Below are 21,612 nucleotides of genomic sequence, written 5' to 3'. Positions count from 1 at the left end.
GTCTTAAAACAATAGTCAAATGTCCTAATGAACATTGAAAAAGTTGTTGCTTGCTGTAATCATCCAAAGTCTTTTTAGTACCAAATTCCCATTTTATAGTCACTATTCCTGCAATTCAACAAGTGAACTCAGTCTGAGGAAATATGACTAAAACTTTGGAAGATATTCTCTTGATTTGACTCATTTGGATGTAACCTTCAAATAAACTTTTGAACATATTTTTGCACAAAATGAGAACTGCATTGTGTCCTCCATCACTTACATTGTTAGTTAGTGCATTATGAACGGATCTTCTAATAGTCAGTATGAACAGGATCAAAGATTACAGCAAGAAAAACCTCTTCCGATCATGAACTGATGCTTCAACTTAACTTAGGTTTAGAGATGAGAGATTTAAAAGAGAAAACCTGCATTCAAACTGTTGTTTTGGTTTGAAAGACATGGGCGTTCATCTTGCAGGGATGGTCTAGTTAAAGCTGCTATTGAGTTGCATTATGGGAACTGTAGGATCCAGCATTTTTTTTTTTACCCATTCTAGGAACTAAGAGTCAGGATATCTCAGCTTCTCCTTTTTCTTTTTTTGATTTTGACTTTTCTTTTTCAAATCTGTCACACACAAATCCTCCAACTTAATTGAGATGCACCACTAAACCGCTGAAGTTCCCCTTTAAAAAGCACTTCCTAAATTAATTCAACAGTGCAAACAGACGACTCTCTACCACAGCTCTGCTTACAAAGACAGCAGTCTGTGTTGAAGAGTTGTCACATAAATAACCGTCCTGGAGATCCTTAACAATGGAGCCACACAGTAGAGAGGAGTATCTGACCTCATTTCGAGCTGAGGCAGCATGTGTTGCCTTTTGTTTTCAACTCGAGCAGAAAGTGCTCTGCGGCCACCAGAGGGCGGATGATAAAACAGAGATCCTCTATCAGCCTGGCAGGGCCGGGCTGCCAAGCTGACTGTAAAAGTGGGACAGCGGGCCTCCTGGTGTATTTACTCGGGTCGCCACAACAACTTTCTGATGACATGGAAGAGGGAGGTGGGGGTGGGGGTGGAGGGGGTAAGAGGATATGGGAGGGAGGAAGTGTGTGGGCTTGTTCTGTGAGTGTCTGCACATCCTGTCAACTGATAAACTTTGAGGATGATCTCACTGAATTTATCACATCGACCAAACTGATACTTCGAAGAACTTTATTTCACTCTGGAATATTTACCCCCCCCCCTTCCTCAAAGTTAAATCTTTCTTTTTAAAGGCTGCAAAAATTGTCCAAATCACAGCAGGGGACAAAAAAACAAACAAAAAACAGACAAGTATCTAAAAAATGGAAATTAAACTGTTGACTCAGCTGACAGAAGAGTCTGCAAATCAACGACATGTTTCACATTTTATTTCAGCATGTGTCCAATTTTAAAATTGTAAAAAGTAAATCTGATAAAATTACAATTTCCTCATGATCTGTAAATGGTTTTGAGGCCTTCAAAAAACAAAAAAACTCATGAAATACACAATTCAATAGTAGTGTTCCTATGACCTTCAACAGCTCCTTCAGTGTTGGAAAGCTCCCAAAAAGACAGAAGACTTGATGATGATACGGATCTAGAGCTGCTGCACTGAAAATAACTGGAAAGTTGACTGTGATTGCCGTTCAAACACAAACATTTTTTTTTTCCTTTAGACAAAACAAGCTAATCTCAGTTAAAAATCTTAGCGCACACACACAAACGGTATCGTCTCAAGAGTTTTTTTGTTCTCTGGTAATGGAGCGAGACCAGAATTTGTTTCCTCATGACATTACGATGTGCTTTGGCTCTTACTTCTTGGCCGCGTTTAGAGAAAATCCAGACACAGCTGTCCAAGACACAAAGTGAAAGCATATTTTTTTCCTTTCCAATGATTGACAAGACTTTTCCTCAAGCAGAAATCGGACATTTGATACCGACCAACCAGCACCTCTTAGTGAAATTTAAGAAGGCACGAGCTGTTTGTATGATCGTGTCATTTGCAGTCTTTTGTTTTAACCAAAGTAAGACACTATTTCTATCTTTCCATCTGCTTCACATTAAATTAATCTTCACTTTTTTAATTTCATAACCTCCTGTTAAATCACAGAAAAGATAAAGATGACATAAAATCAACATACACAAAAAAATCAGCTGTGTGACTTAGTTAAACTGCCTTTGATCCAGCAGATTAACAGTCATCAACTTGTGCCCTTCAAGCAAATAAAAAAACAAAATGCTGCTTCCTCAACGAGAGGGGACATGAGAATTCAAATGACTACTGTTGGACCAAATATGACACTTTAATCTCCAATTTAATTTTGCCCACAATAAGGCATCAAGTACATTCACGTTTCTCTTTAATGGAACAGCTCTGGGGCAATTACTCACTTCCAATAATAATGATCAAAAAACAGTAAAGCTGGTTGACATTTGAAGGACACAGACAGCTTTAACTTCCTGAAGCTAATTAAAGGATACGTCTGGTGATTTTGTGCATGTTTCTTATAATCAACAAATCCCACAGAAATACCAAAACTCACAGTGATTCTACTGGTGTTTCCTGTGTATCTGAAGCTCGATGTATCTTATGCTTCTGTGCAATAGAGCTACATTTTTTGTCCAAAAACTGTTAAAGACACATCAATTAACCCCTTTATTACCATGAACGCGCGCGCGCGCGCGCGCGCGCGCACACACACACACACACACACACACACACACACACACACACACACACACACACACACACACACACACACACACACACACACACACACACACACACACACACACACACACACACACACACAGTTGAAGTTTATTTTCATTGATCTCCACATACACCGTCCTGCTGCTGCTGGAGTGGATGTCTTCTCGGGTCCTCGTGGTTCCAAGTATCAGAGACCGACTCCAGGCCTGAGTCGGGTCCAAATTTTATGGGAAGGCTCGACAAAACCCTCAAATATTCTGGTGCACAGATGATCACGAAATGGGAATGATTATTTAATTTTGATGTCTTTAAGTCAGCTTTGGGGGGATATTTATTAAAGCCTGTTGAAATTACTATCAGGGGCACAAAATTTTGCATCAATGAAAGTTTTCAATTTAGCTTTTTTTTTTTTTTTTTAAAGCATTTATAGGATTTACTAAGATTACTAAAAATCTGTGGCTGAAAATAGTCCCAGACAAACACACTAGAGACTTCTATTTCAGTAACTTTTCATAAAAACTACATTTCCCAGCAGTGTTAGGATGACTGACGTCTTCGGTGGGAGCAGTGTGCTTATAGCTGACAGTGTGCTTATAGCGGACAGTGTGCTTATACTCCACAGACGGAGTAGGAAGTCAAAGTTTTGATAGACGGACCGACACGTTGTTGGTTTTGGTTTTTTAAATGAGATTTGTTGACGATAAGAAAAAGCCTCTTTCATCTGACCCTATGCAACTCTGTGGCAGTGCGTCCTTACTATACTTCCCATAGTTGTTTTCTGTATATATAGAATATGATTTCAGTGAAGGTGATGATGCTTTTTTTTTTTTTTTTTGCCAGGTGCAAAACATGAAAATACTCCTGCAAACTGTTTCTCACTTCAAGATACATTTCAGTGTCAGCTGATAACATTCCTACTTCATTAAAACATCTTAATTACCTCATGTAGCCTTGCAGCATTCAGGGGATTTTTTCATGTCTTGCACCAAAAACCAAAAATCTTCTCCACAACTACGACCAAAAATACGCAGGGGTGCAAAAACTATACACTTCCATGAATGAAAAAAAACAAACAAACAGGAAGTGGGAAAAGCCCTCACTGCCCACAGATGACATGAGCTGGAGATAGATGTTATGGATTTAAAATTGACGAACATAGTTGCACATTAGCGGGATTAAAGTCCACCATGGGGGACAAAGTCTGTCTTTCTGTCCCCAAAGAAAATGTCCCAGGTCAGCTGGGTTTGTCTGGTGCAACCTCCAGCCTGCAGGTCACATGAGTATCCGGCGGGACAGCAGTGTTTGGAGTCCGAGCAGCAGACAGCCTGCCAAAGACAAACAACAATGAGACAATGTTGATAAGATGCTGCAAATGTCTTTCCAGGCATGTGGAGAGCACGGTGCTCTCTAAGACTAATGTCATGAAAAGAAGAGTGGAACGATAAAAAAAAAAACACTAAATGGAACCACAGACAGGCGGAAAACAGGAAAGCTTACACAACTGATTACAGAGTTGCTTTGCATCATGTGACACAATGTTCACTGGTCACATTATCCACATTCCAGAGGAGGCAGAAGAGCTATCACATCAAATTATGTCACTATAATACTCATGAAATCAATTTTCCCCACAAGGAAATGATCGAGTGAGAGGTCAGAGTGATGTATGAGCGTACCCTGGGTGTGGGGCAGCAGGCCCACTCTGCTGCTGAGATCTTACAGCACGTTTCTTGCTCGGGGCAGTGAAACTTCCCCGTGCTGTCACATGGTACGTCAGCCTTGCTGTCTCTCGGCTCGGGACGTACCACTTCGCTCTGAGGGAGGGTGTTTATGAGCACGTCGTGCTCCTTCTTCTCGCACGTTCCCGTCTCCATGTTGCAGGTGTAGCCCTGAGGGCAGCAGTGCTCGTGGTCGGCACAGCACACGGCCTGAAGAGGAGACGGAACGACACGTCAGCGCTTTCCAACACATTTAAACGTGAATTGGTTTAACAGTTAATGGTGTGGCCAGTCAGTTCTGTCCCCTGGTAGGGTTGTGAATTTAAAACCACAATGTTAAAGCCTCCTAATCTTGTTTCTTCAGTTGGATGTTGTTCTTTTCTCTGTGCAGAATGATGTATGTTTGTTTTCATCTGCTGAGGGAGGAAAGTTTCTCTGTTCTCATCTTAAATCTCAGTTTAACACATGTATTACAATCATTATTTGTCACATCTTTACTAGTTTGGATAATTTTGGTCCGGTATGCGACTTTGACGACTGTGATGTGGAAACTTGAAGCCTGCGGTGCTCAGACACTGAAAATGGACTTTACAGTGAAGGAGGAAACATCTGGTGTCCAGCAGTTTAACTTTGGTAATGAAAAATGTTTACATATTCATAGATTCTGGATTTTTTCAGTGAGGGAGCAGGAGTAGATGTCATTTAAAAAGGATTTTAACTTGTCAGCTGAACGTACACGGTATTTTGTTTAGAGCTGCGACGATTAGTCGAGTGACAGAAAATGAATTGCCGACTATTTTAATAATCGATTAATCGTTTTGAGTCAGTTTAAGAAGAGAAAGTGAATATTTTCTGGTTTCATTAGTCCTCTATGACAGTAAACTAAATATCTTTGGGCTGTGGACTGTTGATCGGGATAAAAGAAGGCTTTTTAGGTTGCATCTTTGGCTTTGTGAACCAGTGGTGGATATTTTTCACCATTTTCTGACGTTTTAACCCCTTTTTATAGAATTTTCACCTATTCGGCACACCCAAATGGAAAAGCTTATAACAGAAGAACTGTAAGGCCATGATGCATGTATCAGGCTTCATTTGACAAGTGACATCTTCTAGTTTCTGGAAATGTGTTTGTTTAGCATGTGGCTAAAACACAAACAAAACTACATCAGTTCAAATAAGCTCGTCTATAATGAGTCATATTTGAATAACAATAATTAAGACATGCTTTATACCAGAACTATGCAGAACACCATAAACCTTCTACATTTTGTCAACCTGTAGACCTCTAGGCCTAACCTTATGGGAGCTGGGGAGTTTTTAGTTTGTGGTGTCACTGAACCTCTCCAATCATCTCCAATTGGCCAAATTGTGCCAGTTGCTTTGACTCATTACTGCGTGATGCTGCTGCTAACAACTGGCTTAAGCTGGTCACCAGCAACCCAGTGGATGTTAAAGGGTTAAAGACGATTCATTAAGAAAACAATCAACAGATTACTTGAAAATGAAAGTTTTTGTTTGGTTGTTTGTATTTTTTAAGGAATAAAAAGTAGGATTTTCCAGCAGGAACGAAGGGACTAAACTAACAAAACTACAGTAATAAAGACCTACTGTATATGTATTCATGTTGTGAAACAGGAGGTTAACTGTTACTCATTTTACATGGAAATGGTCTTCAGCCACGCAGCCAACTGTGCTTCGATTCCTGAGAAAAAGATCAATAAACATCAGCGCTTTTTAAAAGAGCCACTATCTAATCAGACGGGACTTTCACCACCACATTTTGATCAGTGTTAACTCAGCGTTTATGCATTTTAAACCCAACAGAGCTTCCTCACAGTTACATAAATACATGCTCTTACATCAAATTAACCTCCCGACATAAACAGGAAGTCAGTGCTGTACATACTTTGACCAGAGGGCAGCATCCCCACTCTCCTGACTGCAGTTTGCAGCAGGTCGTTCCTGAAGCGCAGCTGCTCTTGTCGTCACATTTAACGTCTGTGACGGCGCCCGGCTCGGTCATGGCGCTCAGTTTGGTGAACCAGGGGATAACGTGGGGGCCCTTTGAGCAGGAGGACCGGTGGGGTTCACAGGTGTGACCGCTGGGGCAGCAGTGGTTTCCATCATCACAGCAGACTGCCTGAGGAGCAGGAAAGGTTACTCTGTCGTTTCATAGATTCATAAATTCACAATCACTTTCAATGAGTGTGAGGTACTCGGGATAATCATACACTTACTTTCAGCAGAGGGCAGCAGCCCCATTTGTGGGTGTCCTTCATGAAGCAGCAGGTCGTGTCCTCAGGGCAGCTGGTTTGGGCGTCGCACATGTTCTTGGCCGGCCGAGCTGGACTGCCAACAGCCTGTCTGGGAACCTTCTGCAGGGCTGGTATCTTCTGGAGCCAGGGGAGGCTGCGTTCACCGAGCTTGTCACAAGTCTGCTCAGCCACGTTACACTTGTAGCCTTTGGGGCAGCAGTGCTCATGATCGTTACAGCACACAGCCTGGAAAATACCGACAGAAATCCCTCTAAGTGTCCGATTTTCAGTTCCACGGATGTAAGAAACTAGCGGGGAGCCGGGGAGATTTTATGCAACATAACTTTCAACAAATGACATAAAACTTAAAGAATGCCCTGCTAATATATTCCTGCTCCTCTTCTGTCCAAGAAACCAACATCTGTTCAGATGATAAGAGTGTTATACGACTGGATCCATGTGAAGATTTAACACTCTGATCTCCTATCTGGAAAAAAACCTTCAACACTGTTAAAATGTTGCTCTTTTAAAAAGAAAAGCTGTTTTATTCCACTGTCTTTTCTTCTTCTGTGATCTACAGCATCTAAACATCAGGATGAGTTTAATGTTCCTCAACATACAAACACAGGAGTCTCCTGGATCATTTAATAATAATAAAGGTTTATATTAGTTAGTTTTAAATTCATTATTAGTTATTTTCAATGTAGTTTCTGGAAGATTGTTTTTTTAGCCATGCTATCAGTGACTCTACAGACGAGACTCAAATATCTCAACTACTATTGGATGGATTTGGCGCAACTAATGATTTTCATTATTGATTAATGTGTTGATTATTTTCTTGATTAATTGATCAGTCGTTTGGTCTATAAAATGTTTTTCCAGGAGCCCAAGATGCAACCTTAAATATCTTGTTTTGTCCACAACCCAAAAATATTCAGTTTTCACATAGAGAACTAAATAAACCAGACAATAATCACATTCAAGAAGCTGGAATTCACTAATTTTACTATTTTTTCTTTAAATAAAAAACAAACTAACAAACAAACAAAAAAAGATTAATTGATTTAAATACTTTTCTGTTGATGGACATTAAGCCAGTCAGACGCAAACTCAAAACACTTCAACATCACAGCTGGAAACTAAACATCACGGCGTCGCTGCAGAATCTGAGAGTAAAGTGATTAAAACTGCTGAAAGTGTAATCTGTAGTTTCACCTCGCTGTGACTGCTGCACGCAACGCTCCACACACAGACTTGCACCTTTTTTTAAAATCAAAGAACAAGATATTTTTAATACAGTTGTTCATCTGATTGAACAAGGAGAGTTTTATGTCCATCCAAGCTTTGAAAGTCATCTAACATCATCTATACAGGAAATAAACTTTTAAGCCTAAAATAACTCCTCCAACGTCTTTAACTCTATTACAGTTGACAAGAAACACAATACCCATCATCAACATCCCTTCAAATGCTTTCCTTTAACCGTGGAGAAGACACTGACCTGAGGTAAGGGGCAGCAGGCCCACTGTCCAGAGTTCTTCTTACAGCAGGTGGTGCCTCGCGGACACATCGTCTGCTTGTCGCATTTCTCGTCCTGCAGCTCCGAGGTCAGAGCGGGGACTTTTGATGCCCAGGGGACGGACGGTAAGAGGCCCGACATGTCGTCACAAGTTTCAGCCTCCAGGTTGCAGACGGTACCGTGAGGGCAGCAGTGAATGTGGTCGTCACAGCAAACGGCCTGGCAGGTAAACAGAATATAAGGATATAAAGGGGACATAACATGCTTTTTGTGATTTCCTGTCACATATATGCTGCTATAATGTTGGATGTCGATGTTAAATAAGGAGTTTTTAACTGTAAATCATGCAAAGATATTCCTGTAGAGCCCCAGAATATAAATATAGAGATCTGGAAATGTGCAGAATACGTCTCCTTTAAAGTATGTATCATAAAAACTTGCAGCTCCACCTACTTATATCGGCTTGATAATCGACTGATCGATTAGCTACTCACTAAAAGTTTAAGTTCAAAGTATGAAATAAATAATAAAAAGCTCTAAAACAGGAAAAACTAGCACTGCTTATGATTTAAAGATTCCCTCCAGACATGTTTTAAGACATAAAAAACTCTGCTTTGAATAATAATTTGTGTCTGATGCGGTTTTTCCACAAAAAAAGTTTGATTAACTAGTCAGAAATTCATAAAATGACGTCTCCTCTTTCTCCCTCATTAAAAACAAAGAATCTATGAATATGCAAACATATTTCATTTGAATAGTTTCACTGCTGGACGCGAGACGTCTCATACTTCACCAGAGGCTTCGAGTTTCCACATCACACTCGTGTAAGCTGCAAACCGGACCGCCGTCGGCTCCGGACCGGTTATGATGTCATAAATCACGCTCGTATCTAAACGCCTTAAACTCAAAAGATTTACGGTGAACGAAGAGAAACTTTCAGCAGATGAATGTGAAACAAATTCTGCTCATAGATCATTCTGCACAGAGAGAGAGAGACGAGAACATCATCCAACTGAAGGAACAAGAAAAAAAAAAGACGCATTTTTGAGTGAAAGGAGGCGTATATTAAATCAATATACTATAAATGTGTGTTAAACTGCAAAAATGTAATAAATTATAGGTGATTTTTAAGTAAGCTCACGACATACAGTGAAGACAGCGGGAGATTTGTGTGATTTAAACGGCTGCCAGTAGAGATTAGCCTTCACTAAACGCACCAGATAACAAAACCTGGAGTGTAAAAAAAAACACTTAAATTGTGGATTAACCTTCACAGCGTCCCCATTTACTCACTTACCTGAGGCAGTGGACAGCAGGCCCAGCCTCCACTGGCGGTCTTGCAGCAGGTGGATTTTCCTGGACAGGATGTGGATTTGTCACACTTGCTGTTATCGCTCAATAAGGGGAAGACGGGTACGTGTCCGAGCCAGGGCATCACGGCGCTGCCCGTAGGATCGTCGCACGAAGAAGCTGCCAGGTTACAAATGGTGCCGTGAGGACAGCAGTGCAGGTGGTCTTCACAACACACGGCCTGCGGGGAGGAGAAACAACTAATTAGCATCTTATATTTATTAATTAGAATAATACAAAGCCTGTCTGTGTGATTTATGGGCTGGTTTTTCTGAACAGCGCTTTAATAACCTGGTGTCGACCTCCGTTAATAGACGCCGAAATTGAAAACAAGCCAAGACCGAATAAATGATCGTGTTACTTTTACTTCTACACACTTTAGCAGAGTGCTGCAACAAAACAAATTTCCCTGAGTGCAACTGAACAACTATAAAGACCGTCCATCAGCGGAGAGGCTGCTTGTGGAGATCACCGACAGCTATAAGTCAAAACGCCACAGACAGGAAATGAATCACCAGCTTTAGTAATCAGTTCTGTGCAGCTGGACAGAAAGCCAAACACTGATTCATACACATTAGTATGCTGGTACCTTAGGTAAGGGGCAGCAGGCCCATTGTCCCTGTGATGATTTACAGCAGGTGGTTCCGTCGGCGCAGGCCACAGAGTCGTTGCAGGGAACGGCACCCGCTGAAAGATTAGCAGAATTATTATTATCGTCAATGCACACATGAGCAAACTGTTCTCTAAATACTAATCAGTTGACTGTTTTATAATGAGTCATAGTGCTGAAACTGTTAATTAACTGACAGACAACAACTTTTTGATAATTAATTAATCATTTAAATAACTTATTAATGTTAAACAGTCCTGTGTTACAGCTTCTCAAATGTGAGAATTTGCTATTTTTCTCATTTACATTTTACAGACAAAATGAAACAAATTATCTACAAAAATGTATTGATAATGACTGAATCGTTGCAGCTCTTGTTCGTTATTCCTGTTATCACGAAACATAAACAGCATCACAGCCAGAAACCAGACGACTACAGTATAACCTTCACACCACAAGTCATCAAAACGTAATATATGGAGCAAACAGCATGAATATCTTGTCACTGTTTGAGGTAATTGTAACTTCCCTCTAAAACTAAACAAAAAGCCTAAAACTGCTCCACCAACAATGAATTTAGGGTGAAGTGGATGATGTAGAGCATCTGCACAACCTTAAATCAAGATGCTAGAGACACCGATTCAATTGTAATTAAATATTTACAGAGTTTGATCCGGAGCATCTTGGAAACTCTTGCCTCCAGACGAATGCAAGGTGTGTCTGAGTGTGTTTACTTGTGCATTAATATCCCTGTTCTGAGTCTTATCCTGGTTCTGATCATATTCGGGATATGACCTTTACATGGAACATGAAAAACCTGGTTCATCATATCCTGGTAGACACGATCATAACATCTCAGCTTCTTTCTTCCAAGGATGAGCACAGTTTAGTTTCTGGCTGTCTGCATCACCAGTCAGACTTTATTTCAGCGTATTGATCATCATTCAGCATCATTTTATTGTTATACTGACTGATTACTATATAACTTGTATTGATGAGAATGATCAGAAACCTGGATAAAGTGTTAATCTTATCAACACATATCCGGGATGCTAGCGTGCATGTAAACACGGTCGCTAACTCCCCCCGGTGACGGTGACTGTCACACTCTCACCTTTGCTCTGAGCCGCCAGCTGCTCGGTCACAGCTGCAGGGATCTTAACGGCCATGGAGGTTTCTCCCTGAGCGGACACACAGGTGCTGTGAGGCAAGTCGCACTCTGTGCCTGCAGGGCAGCAGTGGATGTGATCTGAACAACAAACAGCCTGGAAGAAAAGAGGAAAGTAACAATCAGTGTCAATATAAGGCTGAATTGATGCTTTTCAGCTCCCAATTGAGCGGTTTATTGGTTTGTGTCTGTGCTGTAGCAGTATTTAGATCCATATACAGTAAAGTTACCTGATTCATACTAATATAGAGCCGATATTTACGACACAACTTCAAAAATAATGTGATTTGTGCTTTAATTAATCAGATATTTATTGATAAAGAGCTGCTATGATTGGGTTTGATCATTTTCAGGCACAGAATTGAGTGAACAGTGATGTCATAAGAATATCTTTATCTTTAAGTATGTTCTGCATTGAACTTGATGCCAATTATATTAATTTTCCAAATGAAACTCTTTCTGAGACTACACTGATACAACATAGTTATAAACTGTTCAACAATTCTCAACAAACACAACATCTGATCAGCAAAAACTAGACTTCCCCAAATAACCCAACAAATTAGACGGAGGAGCTCTGACCAAACTGGGTCCTGCGGGCGGTGTTGCTAAAATATTTTTTAAATGAGTTACAAAGTCAAGTTAAATTTAGTCTGACTGACCGGATGTAGAGTGTGGGGGATAAGCCGACTATTTCAATCTGCTCCCCTTCCGCTGTCTGCGTGTGACTACGGGAAACGACAACAACCTCTGAGCTAGCAACCTACGCGCTGAAAATGGCAAGTTATGTTTGTCTTTTTATATCAGTGCAAGGCGTATCACGTAGTCGACATACGGATTTAGCTATTCTAATGCCATGACTCATACAAGTTCTCATCCCGACACTATTTTGCAGGGGGCAACGTCGCTGCATCCTGGGCTGTGATTGGTTGAAAGAAACATGCCAGAGAGTTTTTTAGCTAGCTTTAACATTAGCTATTACTATTTTTCAAGCTATCATCTCATCAATATGAATCTACTTCTACCTCTAATATCAAGAACTTTAATGCAGACTGTTATATAGACTGTGGAACTGAAGTATCATGAACACAGAGGATCTGTACACTTAATTATAGTTCAATAATTTAGAATAAATCAAAAGAGAAGGAGCGCTTGCAGACAAACAGAAGGGATCAGTGATTAGTTGTAGGTATGCACGTTCACGGCTCATTTATGTTTCTGTCTGGCTCGTCTGAGTCGGTCCACGACCACATAAGAGTACATTCACTGAAAAATGTTGGCGACTTTCCTCAAAGGAGAGAGGAGGTAAGGTCTGGCCAGAAACTCTCTAGATTTGTCTGGGTGCTTTAAAAAAAAGTCGATAAAGTGGTTTTAAAGTTGGAAAGAGAAAAGAAAGTTGCTGAATTGGCAACACGGCTCACGGGAGCTGGTTTGGTTTGGATGGTGATGTCTGCTGTATTACTGGAGGAACTTACACTGGGCATAGGACAGCAGCCGTATGTGCCGTTTTCATTCTGGCAGCATGTGGTCTGATCAGGACACGCCGATTTCTTGTCTGGACACTCGACTAACAGGATGAAGAGACAACAGACACAGGATTCAATGATCGATACTTGTTTCCTTTTCATCTTTTTAGTTCTAACACTGATGTAAATTCATTCAGTGGGGCATACATGTTAAATGAATATAAAACCTCTCTACTGTGATAACTGCTTACCGTCATTTGAGATAGCCGGGATCTTCTTCAACAGCGGCACTCGCATCTCACCAGACTTGCAGACTCCATGCTCAAGGTCACATATTGTGTTGCTAGGGCAACAGTGGAGGTGATCGCTGCAGCACATGGCCTGGGCATGATTAAAATATCAAACACAGAGTGAGTCAAAGAATGTAAGTTTGCTGTTTTTGCACACAAACACAACCACATTCAGTTCAGTGTTCTCAGATTCAGCTTCAATCTCTCATCATGAACCTTTATCTCATTCCAATAAAACCCACAAACCAACATGTATGTCAGTATTGCCGCATCCTCACCACACCCATGTTGAAATATTCCAGAGAGCATCATAAGGGCAGCTGTGAAATGACAACAACTGTGTGCACACTAATGTTGCATTAAATTCTCATCATATTGCATTGAAACATGAATATATCAAATTTTAAGCAACAACACAAAGGCTTCCTGATAAAAGAGCAGTTGGCTTGGCGTCGTTGTTCCTGTTTGTACATGATCTGAGCCAACGTTTCAGATCCGCCAACAAGGTGTTTTCGTTTTCTCTGGTGTGATATAGTTACACAACTTGATAATATGTTTCTTTGCCTGGTGGGTATTATATTATATTATGAAGATGTAGTGTGATTAAAACTGCAGCGTATAAGTGTAAGTTTGCTGCTTCCCAGCATGAGTGCCTGTGCATGTCGACACAAGCATACTGGGACAGTAATTTAATACGTGATATTAAATGTTACTGATCTAACAGACGGGTTATTGCTTGTGCAACATTCCTGTGCCTCTTTAATTTTGTTATTGGTGTAATAAATCCCAAAGACACTTCATGCCTTCAAGTCATGTTTAAAACATTTGAATCACAAGTATGACCCAACACAGCAAAATAAGAATCATATTCATTTTGGGTTCTACGCCAAAGTACTGATTAGTCTATCAAACTGCTGTTTTCAAAGAGTAAAAAGTCTTGAATTTCTTTAAGAAAAGCAGTTAGTAACACACATTTTTTTCATAATGGATCCACAACTGCTGATGTAGCTGTAATATTTACTTGTTTAGTGTTTTTTTGTTACTCATATCAATAAGCTTGTATTTTTGTTCTTATTTGCATTTTGCATGATTTTTTTTGTGGGCATCACAAAAAAAAAAAAATCTGTTTTTGTTGATTGAAGATACAAATTTAGGAAAAAAAAGGGAAATTTCAAGTCAATTATTGTCCAGTTTTGTTGTTTTGTTTTTAAAAATACAAGGACTGTAGTCTGCTGGTCTGCTGGTCGATTAGTTGGTCGATATGCTCTCATCCGACTAAATTCTCATTGGTCGAATATTCTACGTGTTATTTCATAAGGAGAAAAGTGCTACATCAACAGCTTTCCAGGATTCCAGGTGTATTCAAAACACCCCCGTTGTTTTCACAACTTTGAACTCGCCCAACTTAATGGGGACTGCTGGGTCTAACTGTACTCAACGTTTACTGAATCTGTGGTTCTCCATAATGACACAACGAGAACCCCCCCCCAATACATAATTATTAATTTGTAACTAAAATCTTAAACCCCGGCCAAACTGGCATAAGTAACATATATCATATATTCTCTTTGCAACAGTGTGTTGAATGGCTGTAACAATCAATTACTTTCATTATTGATTTCTTATACGATTATTTTTTAAATTAAGTCGATTCATTGTGGAGTCTACAAAAGTGCCCATAACAATTCTCCAGAGCCCAAGTTGAAGTCTTCAAACTGCTTGTTTTATAAGACAAATTGAACAAATTGATTTGATTTACAATGATATAAAACAGCAAGAAGCAGCAAATCTTCAGATAATTTGTAGATAAACTCTTTGCTCATCTACTTAAGTGTAATTACAACAAAGTCATGCTTACGTTTGGGTAGGGGCAGCAGCCGTAGTCTCCACTAGTTAGCAAGCAGCAGGTGTAACTGTCTGGGCAGCTGCTTCTTCCACCAGGACACGTCACTGAACCCACTGGAGAAACTGCAGAAACATGAAGACCACAGAGAGAAATATGGCCATTAATTATTAGTACAGTATCATCAGCATATAGCCGTAGAGACATTTTTCAAGTGGATGTTTTGTCAGTAAATGATCATCAAACTGGACGGTTTGTTAAAACACAAGCAAGCAGAAACAATTGAACTGCTAAATGAGGTATTCTTTACCTGGATTATTCTCCCTCCTTCTGGCAGGCAGCTTCTCCAGCCAGGGGAAGGACTCTTGTGAGGCAGACACACACTTCGAATGAATAAGATCACACGTTGTTCCCTCCGGGCAACAGTGCCGCTTATCCTCACAACACACCGCCTGTAGAGAGAGGAAAATAACTTCTGACAGTCAGGATGCTCTTCAGTCAAGGACACTGTTTTCTGCAGATAATGGTTGAGTGCAGATACACAGCTTGAATGCTGAGAGTCGGAGAGAGGATTACAAAATGCATTACAAGCAAACTACAATTTAATGTGTCCTCATTTAGAAATAATGCATTTTTAAAGACTGTATTTGTCAGGTTAAATAGAATTTGAAGATACACCTGTTAACAAATTAAATGTCTCTATTCAACATGAGCGCTGTGTGCTTAGTGTATGGAAGAAATTCAAAATTTGCTCAAAAATTGTAAACATGACCAAAAAATAAAATCTTAAGATGGTAAGACTCTCCAAATAACAATGACTAGACACACAAGCGGCAGACCATGTAAAAGGTTTCTTGGTGTGAAGTGCTTGGGGTTTGTGTGTTGAGCCGGTGCTTTTAGGCAACAGTGGTTTAGTATGTGTGAGAACGTGTGCGAGGGTGAGCTCATGTAGGTTACCTTGGCTAATGGACAGCAGCCCCAAGAGCCGTCAGGAAGCTGGCAGCAAGTGGTGTCATCCGGACATTCAGACTCCTGGTCTGGACAAATGACTGCCTTCACTTCCTCACTGAGCTGCGAGCATCACAGCCGATGCATACCAATGACCAGAGCACACATGGTAAAAAAAACAAACAAAAAAAACCCGTCAATGGCAGGAAAACAGCTATTCATATGGATTAAGGGCTGCAATTATCAATTCTTTTCATGATTAATCGTGTTGTCTATAACAGAAATGGAAAAAATATGTCCGTTGTAATTTTTTAGAGCCCGAGGTGTCTGATCAACAGTCCTAAATCCAAAGATATTCTGTTTACTATCATGTTTGACCAAAAAAAAGCTTAAAATTCTCACATTTTAGAAGCTGCAACCAGCAAATTTTGGACATTTTTCCTTTAAAAAAACAACAACTGGTTATTCAATTATCGTTTATAGTTATTGTTGCAGCTCTACAGCACACAGACTTTCTTTCCTACAAATATAATTAATGTAAACAATCATATGAATGCCAGCCCTTATTAAGGCATAACAAGTAAGTAAAAGCACATCAGTCAAACTTCAAACAGTGAAAAATAAGTAATAATAAGTAGAAAAATATGATGGAAATATGACACATCTGTTTGTTTCATGTATTAATTTGAGAAGCGTTACATTCTCCTCTTCACGCCGCACAAATCTGATGTTCTGGTCTCCTCAGTGGTCACATGCTTCATGTATGTCACAATTTAATCGCTAAATATGCTTCTGTTGCACTTTGACACATTTTATCGATACGCCAACTTTCCACTTCAGCCGAGCGTAAAAAAAAACATTTTTTCAAATTTTTGCTGTTTCCACTCAAGTTTTTTTTTTTTTTTTTTTTTAAGTGAAAATGCAAACAGAAAAACAGGTCGATGGAAACGCACCATATGAATATCCAAAGCAAAGTTTATGGAAATCAACCATTAAACAACCATTTTAACGTTTTGCCCCTGTGGTGGCTCTAGACAGAAGATAAGGGTCTTATCAAAACCACTGTAAATCATCCTCAGTGGAAAACTGAAATCCATACAAAACTGACAGATTTTATGACTATCAGGCAATTAAGTTGTGGAGATATCCTGCCCTGGAACATATTGTTGAACTAGGTTGTTTGTTTACTGACTGTGTCCTTGTGTCATTTGTATTTCATTCGCACTAATCTTTACATGTTTAGGTCTAAAAGTTCACTTCAATAAAAGATATCTTACTATGTATGCTTTTTTGCAACAGTAAATAAAGATCAGAATAAACAAAGTGCAAATGCAGCAAGTCTAATGGTGTCTATGTGTCAAATGTGTTATTTGACCTACATTCTCCAAATGATTGCATTTGCACGTCTAAAGGTTGAAGTTGAGGAAACAATCACTGTCGGCTAGAACTTAATGCGTCATTGATTTTAGAGCAAAGGTTGACAAACAGCCCTTATTTCCTACAAAGAATGAATCTAATGAGCCCAGAGGAGACAGTAAACTCATATCTTCGACTTGACAAAGTCCTTTATTATCATTACCTGAGAAACGAGCGGGACCTGTTTGGTGGGAAGTCGACTCATCCAGGGCAGAGAAACTGTATCGTTAACACATCTTTCGTGGGCCAGATCACAAAACGTCCCCTCGTAGCAGCAGTGGAGGTGGTCCGAACAACACTCAGCCTAAAGACGGATTTAACAAGAGATAGTGAGAGATTAAAAAAGAGGAAGAGGAAAATGAGTTCACTGTAAATTCTCTCTATACTCCTTCATTATTAGTAGTAATAGCTAATAGTAATTAGCAATATTAATACAATACCACATCATTGTACATACTGTATGTAATATATCATTATCTACATATCATATCCTCAATTAATAAAGTAAACCCTTGTGGCACAATAAAGTTCAGACCATAAAATTTATGGTGCAACAGTCATAACCTAAACTGTGTCAGAGGCCTGGAAGTGAAATAAGTGATGAGATAATACATGAACTGACTTGAATTTAACCTGCAAACACCAAATGTTCTGCATATATTGTATATAACTGTATTTATAACCCCCCCCCTTTATGCTCCCCCATCTTTGTAGATCTTTCCCTTGTTTTAGTCTTTTTATTTCAAATTCATGATGTCTGGTTTTTTATTTCCTAGTTTTTATACAGATTATTGTCTGCTAATTGGTGTTACATTTGTTTGTTTTTGTTTGTTTTAAATTGACCTCTCCTGTCTGTCACATCAGTTTTATTTATATTTTATGCATTTTATGCTGTTGTACATGTGCGCAAATAAAAATGAATAAAATAGATGATAAATATATTTTTAATTATACTCCTCTAGCTTTTATAGGGGAATATTGTGCTTTTTATTCCCCTACGTTTATTTTACAGCTATATTTACAATTTACTTTGCAGATGCAGACTTAATACATAAAATATTTGATCAGGTTATAAAATATAACGCACTGTTATAGATTTAACTACAAAACAACATAAAGTAGTTTAAGCTAGCTCCACATAGACCAGCTACAACATCTAAATGCTGCTTACACAGTAAAGCATCAGTAATAAATCATACAATATAATTTCACACTGTTCTGTTGCCTTTTACATGAAGTACATTTGCTACCAATAGTTTCTTACTTTTACTTAACCAAAGGTTTGTTGTAATATTGTTATTACATGGTAGTATTGCTACTTTTACTCGATCTCGACGCTTCCTCCACCACTGATTAAATGACAGAGAAACGTGCAGGAATTCCTTTGTGTTTGTACTCTGCACCTGTGCAAATGGCAAATAAGTCTGTTGAACTTGACCGTAACAAGTACAGTAACGAGCACTTCCTGTGGTTTAATTTAAAATATTCCCTCTTCAATGAGACACATAAATAAACGGAAACTCACGTGTGGCAGTGGACAGCATCCGTAATCTCCCACGCTGTTCTTGCAGCAGGTGGTTTTGTCCTGACACATGCCTCCATCGGGACAGACTAACGCTGTGCTCAGGCCCAGCAGAGCCAGACACAGGATCCCCATCTGCAGGGTCTGAACACAAGGAGAACAGAGGGCTGTTAGCATGGCAATAAAATACTGACCTTATACAAAGATCCTGCGCTATTGTCAACACATTTTATCTTATCTTCTTGGTTTCTGTGTTTCTTTCTGGCTGTGAGAAACCACTAAGTCATTGTGTAAGTATGTGCAGCAGCTCTGCAAGCATTCCAGCTGATAAACTGGATTTCCACACTAAACAAACCCAGATTCTTGCTGTAATGTTCTTGTGTCGCTTTAATGTATCTATAGCACACATATCTTTCTATAGCACGCATTTCGTGTCCTATATAGCAGCACTATGATACCAAAAGCCACTAGATTTCATGCATATACTCTTTCTTATGAGGGCTTTAGTTCCTCTTACACTCTTTCAGTCAGCTGTAACTGTTGCAGAGAAAAAAATTGCGCAAGGCAAAAAGGAAGAACAGATAATTAAGACTTTAAACACTGAGCGTTATTTCTGCTGCATTTTTTTTGTATCTATCATAAGTAAAAGCTGCACAAACATGAAGTTATTAGGCAACATCAGCATGTAAATAGAGCTGCAGAAATGTGGCAACTGATAAAGTCTTGAAGAAAGAAAAGATTCTATCTCTGCAAAGCTGAATGTGTGATAGGGCTGTCGAATAAAAGCGAAAAATCTTGCACACTGTTTGACTTATGGCTGATATATTTATTTATGACATTAAAGTTAGTGCTGCAACTAACAATTTTTTTCATTATTGATTATTTTAGTATTAATCAATTAGTCGTTTGATGCCTGAAAATGGTGAAAAATGTCAATCACTGTTTCCCGAAGCCCAAGATAACGTCGTCAAATGTCTAGTTTTGTCCCGACAAACACTCCAAAACCCAAAGATATTCAGTTTACTGTCACAGAAGAGTAAAGAAACCAGAAAATTTCACATTTGAGAAGCTGGAATCAGAGAAAAACGACTTTTGGGTTAATCGTTGCCGATTAATTTAATAGTTGGAAACTAATCGATTCATTCACTAACAGTTGCAGCTCTAAGGAAACTCGACACACGCTTCATCGGGTACATGAACAAGAAGTTTCAACAAACACATTGAGAAAACACACATATTGCCTTTTCTCAGGGTGTTTCATCCACCAGTTTACCTCATTTTTTTGGTCCTCTAATGGGATAAATTACCCTGCACCTATATATAAATGGGAGAACTGTGATGCTTGCTCATAAATCAAATAAAGGTCATAACAGTAAGAAAACAAGTGTATATAAGTAATTAAACATAGCAGAAGAAAGTGAGACAGTGTTTTCACCTTGCAAAGAAAACGAAATTAACTACAGTCTGATTTATGCGGGCAGCAGGGAGCCCTTGTGACTAAAAAGACAATAGTTTGACACATAAATCTGCTACAAGGTGTCCGGGAGTCCAGATATTTACTCTCTCCAAGGTTCATGAGTGTTGCTTTGATGCTAAAAAGACTATAAGTATGTCAGATATCCACTTGACCACAATAACTCAGACTGATGATGCCTCATATAAGCTTCACATCAACTTTTAAATACATTTTTTGCGCAAAACGACCCCCGTCACTTACACTGAAAGCACATTTGAAGGGGATCTTTTAATATTCAGTATGAACAGGGGGGATATTTACAGCGAGGAAAACCTATTTCACTGTTCATATGGACACCTGACTGCTGTTTTAAGACAAAGACTATGAATTTATACTTTAAATAAATGGGAAAAAAACCTTCCCAATGCAAATGAAACCTTTACATAGTGGCTAATATATTGAAAATGGGTTTACTTTACCATTGTTAGAAGCTGACTTGTGGAGTTGATATTAACAAAGAGCACTGTGATGCATACTCCTCTTACAACCTAAAAAAAAAAGAGCAAAAACACCATTAATCATCATGTTATTGTGAGAAAAAGACTAAGAAATACTGAAATAAATGTAGTACCTAACGTATAAAATATCTGAGAACATGTCAAGAGACGAAAACAACTTTAACGGTTATTGAAATTAGCGAACTGCCGTTAGACGCGTAGCTAATCCAAAGGAAAACAACACAGTCAAATTAGCTTAGCAGGCTAGGTGGCTAACAGTACAGCTAGCTGGTTTGAATGACTTAGCTGCAATATTTTATTTATCTGGGAAACAGTGACAGATTTTCTTACTTCGCAGGTTTGGTGCAACAGGTCCGAATGGTCACATATATGTCGTATTTTATCCTGCTTCAAAACATTCAGAGAGTACAAGGTTGGACTGTCTGAAGCTATTTTTTGACTCTCAATTCAATAATCACATGACACGCTCTCATGTGACTCTGCAGCTTGGTGTGTTTCTTAAAGGGACATTACACAAATACAGTAATATTCAGCACATGGACTGAATATTAATATTTTCATCAAACCTTTTGCTAGTGATGGAAGAAGTATTCAGATCCTTCATTCAAGTAAAAGTACCATTACAGTAATGTAAACATACTCTATTATAAGTAAAAGTCCTGCATGAAAAATCCTACTTAAGTAAAAGTACATAAGTATTATGAGCTTGATGTAGTTAAAGTATTGCAGTAAAAGTAGTGGTTTGGTCTCTCTGACTGATATATTATTATATATAACATCATTAGATTATTAATACTGAAGCATCAGTGTTAGAGCAGC

General features: G+C 39.1%; 1 protein-coding gene across 2 annotated transcripts; it reads right to left on the bottom strand.

The window, feature by feature from the left end:
• Nucleotides 1-1,372: 1,372 nt before the first annotated feature.
• Nucleotides 1,373-21,259, bottom strand: grnb (granulin b). Of its 2 annotated transcripts, none has more exons than XM_067575720.1 (18): nt 21,124-21,259; nt 20,755-20,823; nt 18,823-18,963; nt 17,461-17,601; nt 15,891-16,004; nt 15,244-15,385; nt 14,949-15,058; nt 13,052-13,181; nt 12,810-12,901; nt 11,281-11,431; nt 10,146-10,243; nt 9,504-9,737; nt 8,189-8,425; nt 6,670-6,933; nt 6,339-6,572; nt 4,391-4,642; nt 2,786-4,039; nt 1,373-2,655 (listed from the first exon to the last, which is right to left on the bottom strand). In XM_067575720.1, the coding sequence occupies exons 2-17, from the start codon at nt 20,755-20,757 to the stop codon at nt 3,890-3,892; spliced, it is 2,493 nt and encodes an 830-aa protein (XP_067431821.1). In that variant the 5' UTR covers nt 20,758-20,823; nt 21,124-21,259; the 3' UTR covers nt 1,373-2,655; nt 2,786-3,889. The 2 variants fall into 2 exon arrangements, with proteins under 2 accessions (XP_067431821.1, XP_067431822.1); XM_067575721.1 differs by lacking the exon at nt 21,124-21,259 and adding an exon at nt 20,907-20,997.
• Nucleotides 21,260-21,612: the final 353 nt, after the last annotated feature.

Source organism: Thunnus thynnus, chromosome 20, assembly GCF_963924715.1.
Source record: "Thunnus thynnus chromosome 20, fThuThy2.1, whole genome shotgun sequence".
NCBI classification, from domain to species: Eukaryota; Metazoa; Chordata; class Actinopteri; order Scombriformes; family Scombridae; genus Thunnus; species Thunnus thynnus.
This window is presented reverse-complemented; position numbering and strand designations above follow the sequence as displayed.